Here is a 13,642-nt window from a genome sequence, read left to right as displayed (position 1 = left end):
TATATATATATATATATATATATATATATATATATATATATATATACAGTGGGTACGGAAAGTATTCAGACCCCCTTAAATTTTTCACTCTTTGTTATATTGAAGCCATTTGCTAAAATCATTTAAGTTCATTTTTTTTTCCTCATTAATGTACACACAGCACCCCATATTGACAGAAAAACACAGAATTGTTGACATTTTTGCAGATTTATTAAAAAAGAAAAACTGAAATATCACATGGTCCTAAGTATTCAGACCCTTTGCTCAGTATTTAGTAGAAGCACCCTTTTGATCTAATACAGCCATGAGTCTTTTTGGGAAAGATGCAATAAGTTTTTCACACCTGGATTTGGGGATCCTCTGCCATTCCTCTTTGCAGATCCTCTCCAGTTCTGTCAGGTTGGATGTTAAACGTTGGTGGACAGCCATTTTTAGGTCTCTCCAGAGATGCTCAATTGGGTTTGAGTCAGGGCTCTGGCTGGGCCATTCAAGAACAGTCACGGAGTTGTTGTGAAGCCACTCCTTCATTATTTTAGCTGTGTGCTTAGGGTCATTGTCTTGTTGGAAGGTAAACCTTCGGCCCAGTCTGAGGTCCTGAGCACTCTGGAGAAGGTTTTCGTCCAGGATATCCCTGTACTTGGCCGCATTCATCTTTCCTTCGATTGCAACCAGTCGTCCTGTCCCTGCAGCTGAAAAACATCCCCACAGCATGATGCTGCCACCACCATGCTTCACTGTTGGGACTGTATTGGACAGGTGATGAGCAGTGCCTGGTTTTCTCCACACATACCGCTTAGAATTAAGGCCAAAAAGTTCTATCTTGGTCTCATCAGACCAGAGAATCTTATTTCTCACCATCTTGGAGTCCTCCATGCGGGCTTTCATGTGTCTTGCACTGAGGAGAGGCTTCCGTCGGGCCACTCTGCCATAAAGCCCCGACTGGTGGAGGGCTGCAGTGATGGTTGACTTTCTACAGCTTTCTCCCATCTCCCGACTGCATCTCTGGAGCTCAGCCACAGTGATCTTTGGGTTCTTCTTTACCTCTCTCACCAAGGCTCTTCTCCCCCGATAGCTCAGTTTGGCCGGACGGCCAGCTCTAGGAAGGGTTCTGGTCGTCCCAAACGTCTTCCATTTAAGGATTATGGAGGCCACTGTGCTCTTAGGAACCTTAAGTGCAGCCGAAATTTTTTTGTAACCTTGGCCAGATCTGTGCCTTGCCACAATTCTGTCTCTGAGCTCTTCAGGCAGTTCCTTTGACCTCATGATTCTTATTTGCTCTGACATGCACTGTGAGCTGTAAGGTCTTATATAGACGGGTGTGTGGCTTTCCTAATCAAGTCCAATCAGTATAATCAAACACAGCTGGACTCAAATGAAGGTGTAGAACCATCTCAAGGATGATCAGAAGAAATGGACAGCACCTGAGTTAAATATATGAGTGTCACAGCAAAGGGTCTGAATACTTAGGACCATGTGATATTTCAGTTTTTCTTTTTTTATAAATCTACAAAAATGTCAACAATTCTGTTTTTCTGTCAATATGGGGTGCTGTGTGTACATTAATGAGGAAAAAAAAATGAACTTAAATGATTTTAGCAAATGGCTGCAATATAACAAAGAGTGAAAAATTTAAGGGGGTCTGAATACATTCCATACCCACTGTATATATATATATATATATATACACAGTGTATATATATATCCTTATATTATGTTTGTTATATCCTAACAGGTACAAAGAAACAGATTGTGAGAGTGAAGGTGAAAAGTGCTCAGAATCTAAATGACCCTATACTGAAGAACGTTACCTTACAGTGGGTAAGTATTAAACAATTTGAGCTGAAACAGATAATGGAGAATATGTAGTTTCTGTAATTTCACAAATATTTTACAATTTAGTGTGCCATGAAGCATTAGTGGCACACATCCCAGGTTACTATCCAACATAAAATTAGCCAGTCATGAAAAATAACTAGTTTAAAACACATTAAATACCTATATCTTCTCCTTTAAATTATCAGCGAATGGTGTGGCCTGTCCTATGTCAGGGGTCTTCACCTCCTTTATCCAACAGTCCAAAAATCGTCTTGTTACGTATGTAACCCTCTTTCCCTGAAGGAGGGAACGGAGACGTCACGTCGGATGACTGATGAATTGGGATCTCGCTACAGAGACCAATCTACTTCGAGTGTAACTAAAACATATGTATTCAGCTGCTCTGCCTCGCACCTGAGCAGCAGGTGCAAGTGCATATCAGGTTTTCGCTGAGGAGCCAAGCCGAAGTTGGCACCCGGCACCCCACCAGTGGCACAGCAGCTGTGGCGACGGGACGTGACGTGAGGGTTACATACATAACCAAGACGTTCCCTTTCATGCGGTCACTCTCAACGTCACGTCGGATGACCGATGAATTGGGATCCCTACCAAAACGCCACAGGTGCTGCCGCCTTCCAGTGCCCTGCGTAAGACAGCTGGGCCCACCCGTAGATAGGAGAGCTAGCAGGTCTACAAATATCTGTCAGCGAGGTGCCTAGTGTCAGCACAAAGGAGGACGCAACACTCCTGGTCGAGCCTAAGCGGACAGGGCACGCCTTATGCTTGGTAAGCCAAGTCGATGGCATCCACTATCCAGAGGGCCATCCTATGCTTGGAGACAGCCTTTCTCTTCTGGTGGCATCCGTAACAGACAAAGAGCTGGTCTGAGGTCCTGAAGCTTTGTGTGCAGTCCACGTACATTCATAATGCACAGACGAGACATAGCAAAGCTTGGGCTGGGTCTGCCTCCTCCGGGGGCAGCGCTTGCACGTTCACTACCTGATCTTTGAAAGGAGTGGTAGGAACCTTGGGCACATAGCAAGGCTGGGGTCTCAGTACCAAGTGGGCGTCGCCCAGCCTGAACTCTATACACGTTTCGTCGAAGCAGATGGGGTCCCGTCCAAACCTCTGAGACTGCATCTCCGCTGTACGTGGCACCCCAGCTGGTGGCAGAGGCATCCATGAATACCACAGCATGCCTGGACACTTGTTCCAGGGGTACTCCGGCCCACAGAAAAAAAGGGTCCAACCACGGGCTAAAGGTTTGGCGACAGGCCAGTGTGATTTCTATCCGGTGAATGCCGTGCTGCCACACCCATCTCGGGACTCGGCCGTGAAGCCAGTGCTGAAGTGGTCTCATATGAAGCAAACCGAGCGGTGTTACTGCCGCTGCGGCTGCCATATGCCCCAGGGGCCTCTGAAAGAATTTCAGTGGGACCGCTATCCTGCCTTTGAATGTGTTCAAGCAGTTCAGCACCGACCAGGCACGTTCCTCTGTGAGGCATGCTGTCTGTTCGATGGAATCTAACTCCATACTGAGAAAAGAGATCCTCTGCACTGGCAAGAGTTTGCTCTTTTCCCAGTTGACCCGAAGACCCAACTAGCTGAGGTGACTGAGCACCAAGTCTCTGTGTTCACATAACTGATCTCAGGACTGTGCTAGTATGAGCCAGTCATCGAGATAGTTGAGGATGCAAACACCATGTTCTCTCAGGGACAGCCCCAAGGTCAGGACTTTGTACTGATATGCCTGACCCTCGAACACAAAGTGTAGGAACGGCCTGTGACAAGGGAGTATTGAGACATGGAAGTACATGTTCTTCAGGTCAACTATTTTTTATTAGCCTGTAAACAAATGCACAGACCAATAGAATCTAACAAAAGTGTGCAACCCAGTCTGCTGTTACACAAATGTCCTCCAAAGACACACCCTTATATAATGCCTGAGAAGAAGCAAAACTTCTAGTAGAGTGAGCTTGAATGCAAAGAAGCAAAGTTAACCCACGTACCTCATAAGCAAAAGATATAGCATCATTCACCCAATGTGATATCCTTTGTTTCGTAGCAGAAAACCGCCAAAACAAACAAACAGCTGATCTTAATTATTTGAGTCAAGTCAACTCAAGTCACCTTTATTTATACAATGCGGATTGTTTCAAAGCAGCTTTACAGTGATAAACAGAAAAATAATGATTCAATGATGCAAACAGACTTCAATTCTGCTGCAAGCAGCTCTAAAAATCATTATTCAGGTGAAATCAGTTCAGTGTTGATTCATTTCAGTTCAATAACTGTAAATTTCATCAATTATGGAATGATTTCAATTAATCTATAAAGCAGCTCTGGAGAAAGCAGTGATGTCTTTATCCAGCTCGGTTCAATTCTCACCCAATAGTGTCAATGCAGTCAAATCAATAATATTGCAGAATATTAAGTGTATTCATCTAAGCAAACCAAAAGGTGACAGTGGCAAGGGACCTAATCTCCACAGGTGACAGAATGGAGAAAAAAACCTTGGGAGAAACCAGGCTCAGTCAGGGGACCAGTCCTCCTCTGGCCAACGATCAAACATGGTTTGATGATTCCAGGCTGCATCATAAGTCATATTGTTGATTGGTATCGTTCAGAATATTTCATTCAGTTCATTCTGCTTGAGATTGGGATACATTATGCCAGCATTTGGTAGGAAGGGAGGACTTGTCTGGCTCTCATGGTCTTCACTGAGTTGATGGAGTCTTCACAGGGGGTCTGTCTCAGGGGTTGTCTAGTTCTCATGGTCTGTCCAGGGCTGTTATGGTCGTCTCTAGGTGTTGGTCCACCATCTGGTCTGGATACGGACTGGATTCGGCTGACTACGGCTGGCTACAGGATAAGGATCTGGATCCTAAATAGGAAAAGGATCTTTTGACATTCTAGGTATTATCAACTGGCAGGAATTTTGAGACTGCAGTGGATGTGAAGGACTGTAATGTGATGGGAGTTTGCTCAAGTACTGAGAGCTAAACCATTCAAGGCTTCATAAGTAATCAGCAACATTTTAAAATGTATGCAGTGTTTAATAGGGAGCCAATGCAATGAAAGAACCGGGCTAATTATCATACTTCCTGGTTTAAGGAAGAACTCTACTTGCTGCAATTTGGACCAGCTGGAGTTTGTTTATTAAGCCTACATGGCAACCACCCAGCAAAGCATTACAATAATCTAGTCTTAAGGTCATGAATGCATGAATTAACTCTTCTGCATTTGACAGTGAAAGCATATGTCATAATTTAAATATATTCTTGAGATGGAAAAATGCAGTTTTACAAATGTTAGAAATCAAATATCAAATACCACACCCAAGTTCTTAACTGACGATGTAGATTTGACAGAACATCCATAGAGAGTTAGACAGCATCCTAGGTTATTACGTGCAGAGGTTTTTGGTCCAATAATGAAAACCTTCTTTTTTTTTTTTTTTTTTTGCTCAGAATTTAGAAGTAGTAATTACTAGTCATCATATTCCACTGCTGTCGACATATGTAAATATGTCACATCCTCACAGCACAAAGTCTGTCTCCTGTGTCCCTCAGCCTCCTGTCACTCAAAGGGTGGAAGAAAAAAGGCTGCAACACCACAACTTGAGAGCAAAATTAAGAGGGAACACCCTCCAGGTGTCATGATTGTCTGAAGCAAGGTATCAGTGCTGAGACACCAAATGCTCAGATTGAACTAAAAGCACCTGGTCGTCAAGGTAATTCAAGACAAATATGCCCTGGAGTCGTAATGGAGCCAGAGCAGCATCCATGCACTTAGTGAAGGTATGAGGTGCTAAGGCCAGGCCAAATGGAAGAACCTAGAATTGGTAAGCTTTGCCCCCAGAAGCAAACCTGAGAAACTTCCTGTGTTCCAGAGTGCAGTTCAGAATAATGCAGATCTCATGACTGGGCATAAACCACCATCCAGCAACCGACCATTGTGGGGAGCATGTCAGCTGTAATTGGATTGCATATCTTTCTCTAAGGTTTGAAGAACCTAAGAAGACATATTTGATAGAAGTCACCCCACTGTCAAATGAGCTGATAAAGGCATCAGACGTTTAATGGCTGAAGCCATAGGGATGAGAGATGGTTCATGAAGTGAGCACTGAGACCCATACAAGGCAATATGATTAACTGACTGTGCAGATCGGAGAATATCTACATCTGCAGTCAGCATGTGAAATTTGAAGAGCATAGATTCATTCTGTGCCCTGCCTGCTACAAGTGGTTAAACAGCAGGGGAGACCTGTCTGACTCAACTTGAGGGGCCCAGCATACACCATGAGGGGAACACCCTGTTGTAACCATGCTGTAAGAACCAAGGCACATCTCTTATGCCCTGAGGGCACTGTTGCACAGAGCATGAGCAAAAGAAAATGTCATTTGAAATGCACAATTAGAATGTTGTCAACACAAAATGTGGTGGAAAGGAAGAATGAACAGTCTAATTTAATATGAGGGGTCTGACTTGCACACCCTGCTATAACCACAACGTTGTGGTCGTGTGAACCAAAACACAGCTTCTGTGCACTGAGGGAATCATTCCCCATTTATGTTTGTTCTGTTACAGTAATTGTCAAAGTTAATAATAATTAAAGTGTCCCATAAATAAAAAGGCACATCCTCTTCAGAAAGTGCCACGTCTTTCAAGAAAAGTCTTTTGAAGAGCATTCCTGAAACAAAATGGAATCTGCCTCAAATGTAATTGATGATTAAAGTAACAGATCAGTGTCTTGTTCTGAGTTGTTTGATATGTTTGCCATCCAAAGCCCTAGTTTGCCATAATCGCTGAAGACCAGTGCAGGTATTATTGATACAACAGGAAGATGAGGCAGTGGTTTTCAAATTGAATCCATGGATGGACATACCAGCCTTCCACTTCCAGATCTGGGGTGCATTTCCCAAAAGCATTGTTAGCCAACTATGGTCACAAGTTCCGTTGAACTCTGTTGGTTACCACAGAACTTGTGACCATAGTTGCCTTTGGTAAACGCACCCCTGATCGAGTGTAATGAGATTCCAGATAACCGATCAGAGATTCCTTCACCTTCTGCTGCTCTCCACTATTCCCATCTTAAATCAGTGACACATCTCATCCTGGAACTCGATCCAAATGCTCACATCTTCTTGGACAGGATGTTCTCAGAGTGCATAAAGTGCGTAAACTAATCAATGGCCCACATGACTTACCATTCGCACAAAAACTTAACCTGGGATGTGTTATTGTAGGCAATGTCTGCCTAGAAAATGTCTATAAGCCAATTTCGGTTAGCGCACTTTACACCAAGACTCTGGATAATGGATAGCCTTCACTCTCCTAATGTCCTGCAGGTGAAGGACAGTGGTCCCCATATACCATGTTGCAGCAGAAAAATTACAAATCAGACCATTTGTGTGACACAGTGTTTGTACGCACAAAAGATGATTATAAAGTGGCTCTGTCCATGGAAGATGACTACTTTCTGGATATATTGAAAAAGGGTTTAAGAAAATTGAAATCAACAGTTGGGTAGCTCTACTTCCATTTAAAAATCCAAGACAGCATCTTCCTTACAATAGGGTGCAAGTGATGAAATAACTCTCATCACTCTTGCGCTACTTTGAGAGGAAACCACAGATGAGAGAACACTTTGTTTCCTTTATGAAGAAGATCTTTCAGAACAGGTACACAGCGGTAGCTCCACCTCTCAAAGGAGAAGAGGAATGGTGGTATCACCCCATCTTTGGTGAATATCATCCAAAGAAACCTGGACAAATCCAGGTGTTATTTGATTATAATGCCCAATGCAATGGCGTCTCCCTTAACGATGTGCCGTTAACAGGCCCTTTTCTCTTGGGTATGCTCATTCGGTTTTGCAAAGAATCAGTCATCATAACTGCAGTCATCCAACAGATGTTTTCTTGTTAGAGAAGAAGACAGGAACTTTCTGAGATTTTTATGACCTCAACAAGGACATTGTGGTGTATCATATGAAGGTAAACAGGGTTGCCAGGTTTTCACAATAAACCTGCCCAATTGCTACTCAAAACTAGCCCAATCGTGTTTCAGGGTTGGTGCCACAGTAAAAATCCATTCCGGGGAGTAAAATCCACGTTTTTGGCAGGGTTCCCCTGGTAAAATTCACATTGCAGGGGCTAAATATCGTGTTATTTGGGGTCACTTCAACCCGCGGACATGAAAAACAACCCACGGCAACAGTGTAAAAGTAGCCCTATTCCGCGGGAAAACCGCTGAATTTACACTGAAGGTACATGTCTTTGGAAATAGCCCGTCACCAGACACGCTCTTCACATGTCAAGGAGTCTTGTCAACCATCAATAGTCTTTTTGACCCATTATTGTTCTCAGCTCAAATAACCGTCCAAGACAAATTTATTCTGCAAGACTTAAGATAGGGGTACACTGATTGGGACTCTCCACTGCCTCAAAAAATGGAAGAGGTATGGGACACATGGCACAATTCTCTGCAGGAGCTAAGACATCTTCAAATACCTAGAACCTACTCAGAATGGTCACCCTCAGAGGCTGCATGCAGAGAATTGTACATGATTTCAGAAGCTTCCACTAAAGCTGTTGCTGCCGTTGCTTACTTTAAGTAAAGCTCTCTTATGCCCAAGGAAACAATCGCACAAGCTTTGTTATGGGTAAAGTAAAACTTGCTCCACTTCCTGAACATACTATCCCCAGGCTGGAACTGAGCGCCACAGTCTTGGCAGTGGAATCGGTTGATCTCATCTCATTTGAGATTGACATTGACACTTTCTTTACTGACAGCAAGGTGGTATTGGCATATATACAAAATCAGATCAAACGCTTCTATGTTTATGTCAACAGATCTTAAGGATAAGCAGATCTAGTTAGCTGAACAGTAGTATTATGTATGCACTGAACAAAAAGCAGCAGATATGGCCACAGGGTCCATTCCCACAGTGTGCCTTGCAAACAGCCCATGGCTTTTGGGCCCCACGTTCTGAAACTGGATCAGGATGAAAGGAACCCCTTGATCGTTCCTGGCAAGCACCATGTTGGATCCTTAATGGTAAGGCATTATTACCAACAATCCCAGCATCAAGGACGCTTGCTCACTAAAGGAGCTATCCATGCAGCCGGTCTTTGGATCATTGGGGGCAAGAGGCTTGTGAATATCATCATATTTCACTGTGTCCTTTGCCAATAACTTTGTGTCCAACTCCAAATTCAGTAGATAACTTAGGGTTAGGGTTCAGACCGGATATGTACAGGCCTAGGTGTCTACTGATCCAAATAACCTGTTTCTCCTCACACCTTCCATTATCCTGACACAGAAACTGTGCACCCCTGTCACTCCTGCTATTGATTTAGGAACCAAGGATCTTTTCCAGTGTCAGTGGTGACAAGTCCAACATCTAGTTAACATATTCTGGGATAGATGGAGGAAACAGTATCTGTTTTTACTACAGACATGTAGGAAGTGGCAATCTGACCAACCCAATGTCGGTTCAAGCAGCATTGTGCGCCTTATCCCGAGGTTTACTGTAGTCAGCCGGATCCGGGCCGTATCCAGGTGAGATCGAGGACCTGTGCCTTGACACGACCACAACGCAGCCCTGAAGTGTCAGCAGAGATTGAGTCAACTAGATCATCCACTGTGAAGGCCTCATCGACACGACAGCCAGTGGCACAGTTCTTCAACAAACCGTCCATACCGGCATGATGAATAAGATCCTCAACTGGATGGAACTGGAATAAATACTTTGACTGTTGCGATCCCAATCGGACTTATGATAGCTGCCTGAATCATAATAAAGCACTGTTCGCTGTTCGCCAGAGGAGAACTGGCCCCCCGACTGAGCCTGGTTTCTCCCAAGGTTTTTTTTCTCCATTTTAACACCTGTTTGCCACCTGATGTCACCTGTTGGAGTTTGGGTTCCTTGCTGCTGTCGCCTTTGGCTTGCTTTTTTGGGAACACTTGACATTTGATATCCAACAGTGTTTTGATCTGCCTGCATTGACACCATTGTATGCGAACTGAACTGAGCTGGATGATGACATCACTGTTCGCTCCAGTGCTGATATAGATAAATTAACTAAATTAAAAACTATTGATTCTTACAACCGAATGAATCAATACTGAATTTACTTAAGATGGACAATGACACCATTTTCTTTAAGAGCTGCTGTGCAGCCAAAATTATATACCAGTTATCACTGTAAAGCTGCTTTGACACAATCTGCATTGTAAAAAGCGCTATATAAATAAAGGTGACTTGACTTGACTCAAAGATAGCCAAGCCAAAAGAAATGAATGGCCAATGGGAATTATTAAGCAGGTCTTTCCAAGCAAAGATGGAAAAGTTCGCAAGATGGAAATAAGGGTTCCAAGACAAGATGGCACCAAGCTCTCTTGCTGATGCAGCAATCATTATTGAATAGCTTAGTTAAGCATGAATCAATGCATATTAGTGCACCCTTATTGTAAAGTGTTACCAAAATAATACCTTAATACATTTAGCAAAATGTAATAACTTTTTTTGAAGGTTAAGCAGCTTCATTTAATGACAATTTGTTAAAAAAAACAAAAACAAAAAAAAACAATAATAATAAAGTTTTATTGAAGGTGCACTATGTAACTTTATTGTTCGAAATTTACAAAATGTATATAATGAGCGAGTACAACATTAATCCATCTTCGAAACTGTGTTTTTGTCTTATCCTGAATCATTATGGTATATACGTAACAAGTGTTTATGTTCTGACTATTTTAGACCAAGCGGGCTGCCAAATGCTGTGGAGTAGCCCAGTACCTGCTTGACTTGTCATATGCATAAACAAAGAGAAGTAGCTCCTGCTCAGTGTTCTTCCGCAAGACATATGCAGTTTCGTTTATTAACCGCTAGAGCGCCAAAAATTACATAGTGTACCTTTAAAGATTTCAAGCCCTGTTATGTGGAAAATGCCAGTTCCTCTTAGAACAGGCAGAGAGAGTGTGACTACCAGCAGTACTCCATAATAAAAGACCAATTCTGTTCTTTAGATAAAGCAGAAGCTGAAGGAATGGGGGCTAGAAAAGGAAACAAGAGTGGCATGGAGAGTTCAGCCAAATGGAAATGTGTTTTCACCTGCTTGAAAACAAAATACAAGTTATACAATTGTAAGTTGATTTATCAATTTATTGGGATTTGCAAGAAATTATGGACTTTCTTCTCTCTTTAATTTTAAACACATGATAAAACACTCTCCTCGAGTGTACTTAGTTTGAGGGGGCAATAGAGGTGGTCCTGGCTCACTTTGACTCCAGCTGTGTTCTCTGAAGGATTGACACTGTTTTAGTACATATTAAAAATGTTATAATTCTGTGAACTCTGCAGTACACATAAAACGTATATTGGTGTATGATAATGATATATTATAAACTCTTTCATCAATCTTAAGATATGGCTTAATCACTTTTATTTTAATTACTCAATTTAAGTTTAATTTCAGTACAGCTTTGATTTGTTTTTCTTTGATCTGTTTTTCTTTCTTTGTCATTCTGTTCCCTAATAAAAATCACTTTGATATGCTAGTAACAAAACACTTTTTAGTTTGAAAATTTACTGTACAGATATATTAATAAAAAATAAGAAAAAATGTTTAATTTTTTCTTAATTATCTGTTCTAATAAAATGGCTAGTAATGTTGTTCAAGATATCTGTATGCATAAATAAATCAAATAAAAATGCATAAATCAATAAAGCATCTTTAATACCAAGTCCCTTTGTAGATATGTATGCATACTACACACAAAGAAACACATATATAACAATGTACTTTAGGCCTCCTGACAAAAGTTAATTTAGTTCTTTTTAATGAAGAGTGTAACTTTTTTGAAGTGCCGCAGAAGACCAAATCTTTAGAATCTTTTTGACTAAAAGTTCTTCACAGTTCAAGCACAGTATCCATTTCACACATCTTGATTTTTGTCAAGTTAGATGCATTCCTGGGTCAACATATTTTGTTGATCCTGGAACAACATTCTTGTCCGAAAATTTATTCCTAACCATATCCATACCCATACACCTAAACCTAGTTATTCCTAAAATTAAAGGGAAATGATAGGTGAAATAACACTGATGTAGAAGCACTGAACCCTGGTTGTAAGCCTAAACTTGATATAAACAGTAAACTTGTCCCTTAAAATCTGATTGTTTGGAATGTTATTTCAGGATCAACAAAGATTTGGTAAAATCATGTTCTGTACTGGCAGAACCCTTGCAGTGGGTTTACATGGTACGCTCTAACCCTTTGATCACTAAATTAAGTGCAAGTTTGGGTAAATTAAGTGCAAGCATTGCAAGTTGCTGTTGTGATGTCACAATCATGTTGCATTGTGGTCTACGGAGCTGCCTGAAGTATACATATGAGTAGACTCACTTCCTCAATCAAAATCGAGGGGTTGAGGGTCTGTCCAAATAAACTTCCCTCGTCCACTTAAAATGGACGCACCTTAAAATGGCGGCGGAGATTACCCCGAGGGGAAGTGCTTAGGAATATTTGCCAGTGTATGTCTAAAAGCGGAGTTAAATGCAGCTCTGTTGTGGGTCTCCGAGCAACTGGTGTTTCATTACTGAATTAATCCGCAGTTTTAACTGCATCCAGATTTGACAAGGCAAAAGCTGACACTTCAAATCAACATTTAAAAAAACAAAAAAAAAATCACCTTTGACAAAAAGTAGTCATTAATAATATCTAAATATGTATCCAAATGAATTATGTCTGAAAACAATGTTCACATCAACTAGGAAATTAGGGATGAAACGATTACCAGTTTCATGATAAACCACAATAAAATGTCCTGACTGTTAGTATTATCATTTAAAATTTACCGTGTTTGATTATCGCAATTTTGAAAACTCGCAGTAAATCATGTCCAGCCAGCGTCAGATTTTTGTACAACTAGACATGGCGGAAGGCAGTGACAACACTCGGGCGATTTTTCAGCTATCTAAGAGGATCAAATCCGAGGTCTGGTCATATTTTGGATATTACCCTGTCTGCAGAACTTGCAAAAAAAGTCACTGCAAAAGGAGGAAACACATCAAATCTGCTGAGTCATCTTTGTGACCAACACCTGCTGTTGTATAGCGAATGCAAGGTAAGTTAACTTTTATCTCAATACCAAAACTAAGTTGGGAAAATAATTGGACACAAAAGTTGCATTTGAAGGAAACGAGAGAGCGCATCTGCAATGTTACAAGAGACATGGATGTGCGCTGTTATAATGCGTTCCTATTGACGACGGTCATTATAAGGAAGGAAATGCTGCAGAACAGAATCAAGTATTCTAGTAGTTTATTCACCCTGACCCAACCAACATATTTAAAATGTATATGTGTGTATGAGAAAGTGATTTATTATTATTATTATTGATAATCATAATAATATTCTGTCATACACATGCATAAGTGAGTGAATATTATTATTAATGTTAATAATACATTTGTTATTCCCTTGTTTACAGAGTGTGCATGCAGCAGGCAAACCCAGTGATGCTTCTGATCCCTCGACTCCCTTCTCATCTACATTTGTGTCACAGACACTTGAACAAGCATTTAAAAGGCAGACTGCTTATGCACCCACATCAAAAAATGCTTAATACCTCACTGCAGCCATTTCATATTTCATTGCAAAGGACATGATGCCATTTCAAATTGTTGAGAGGCCTAACTTTCTGAGGCTGATGAAAGTTGCTGTACCTACCGTCCATACCAGCTAAAAAGTGCCATTTTTTTCCCAAAACTGAAATACCAAACCTGTACAATCAGGTCAAAGCTGCTGTTGTAAAAAAA

The 13,642-nt window shown here is 41.4% G+C and overlaps 1 protein-coding gene across 1 annotated transcript in view; it reads left to right on the top strand.

Annotated features, from left to right (window-relative positions):
- Positions 1 to 11,328, top strand: part of si:cabz01083838.1 (macrophage mannose receptor 1) — a 36,369-nt gene extending 25,041 nt beyond the window's left edge. Inside the window, exons 4-5 of the mRNA XM_051891045.1 lie at positions 1,733 to 1,818; positions 10,849 to 11,328. Of these exons, the coding sequence (XP_051747005.1) occupies positions 1,733 to 1,818; positions 10,849 to 10,941 (179 nt within the window). The 3' untranslated portion in view covers positions 10,942 to 11,328. The remainder of the gene's footprint in view (positions 1 to 1,732; positions 1,819 to 10,848) is intronic.
- The last annotated feature ends 2,314 nt before the right edge of the window (positions 11,329 to 13,642 follow it).

This window comes from Ctenopharyngodon idella, chromosome 4 (assembly GCF_019924925.1).
Source record: "Ctenopharyngodon idella isolate HZGC_01 chromosome 4, HZGC01, whole genome shotgun sequence".
Lineage (NCBI taxonomy): Eukaryota > Metazoa > Chordata > Actinopteri > Cypriniformes > Xenocyprididae > Ctenopharyngodon > Ctenopharyngodon idella.
The sequence above is the reverse complement of the archived record's forward strand: the minus strand, read 5'-3'. Positions and strand labels throughout refer to the sequence as shown.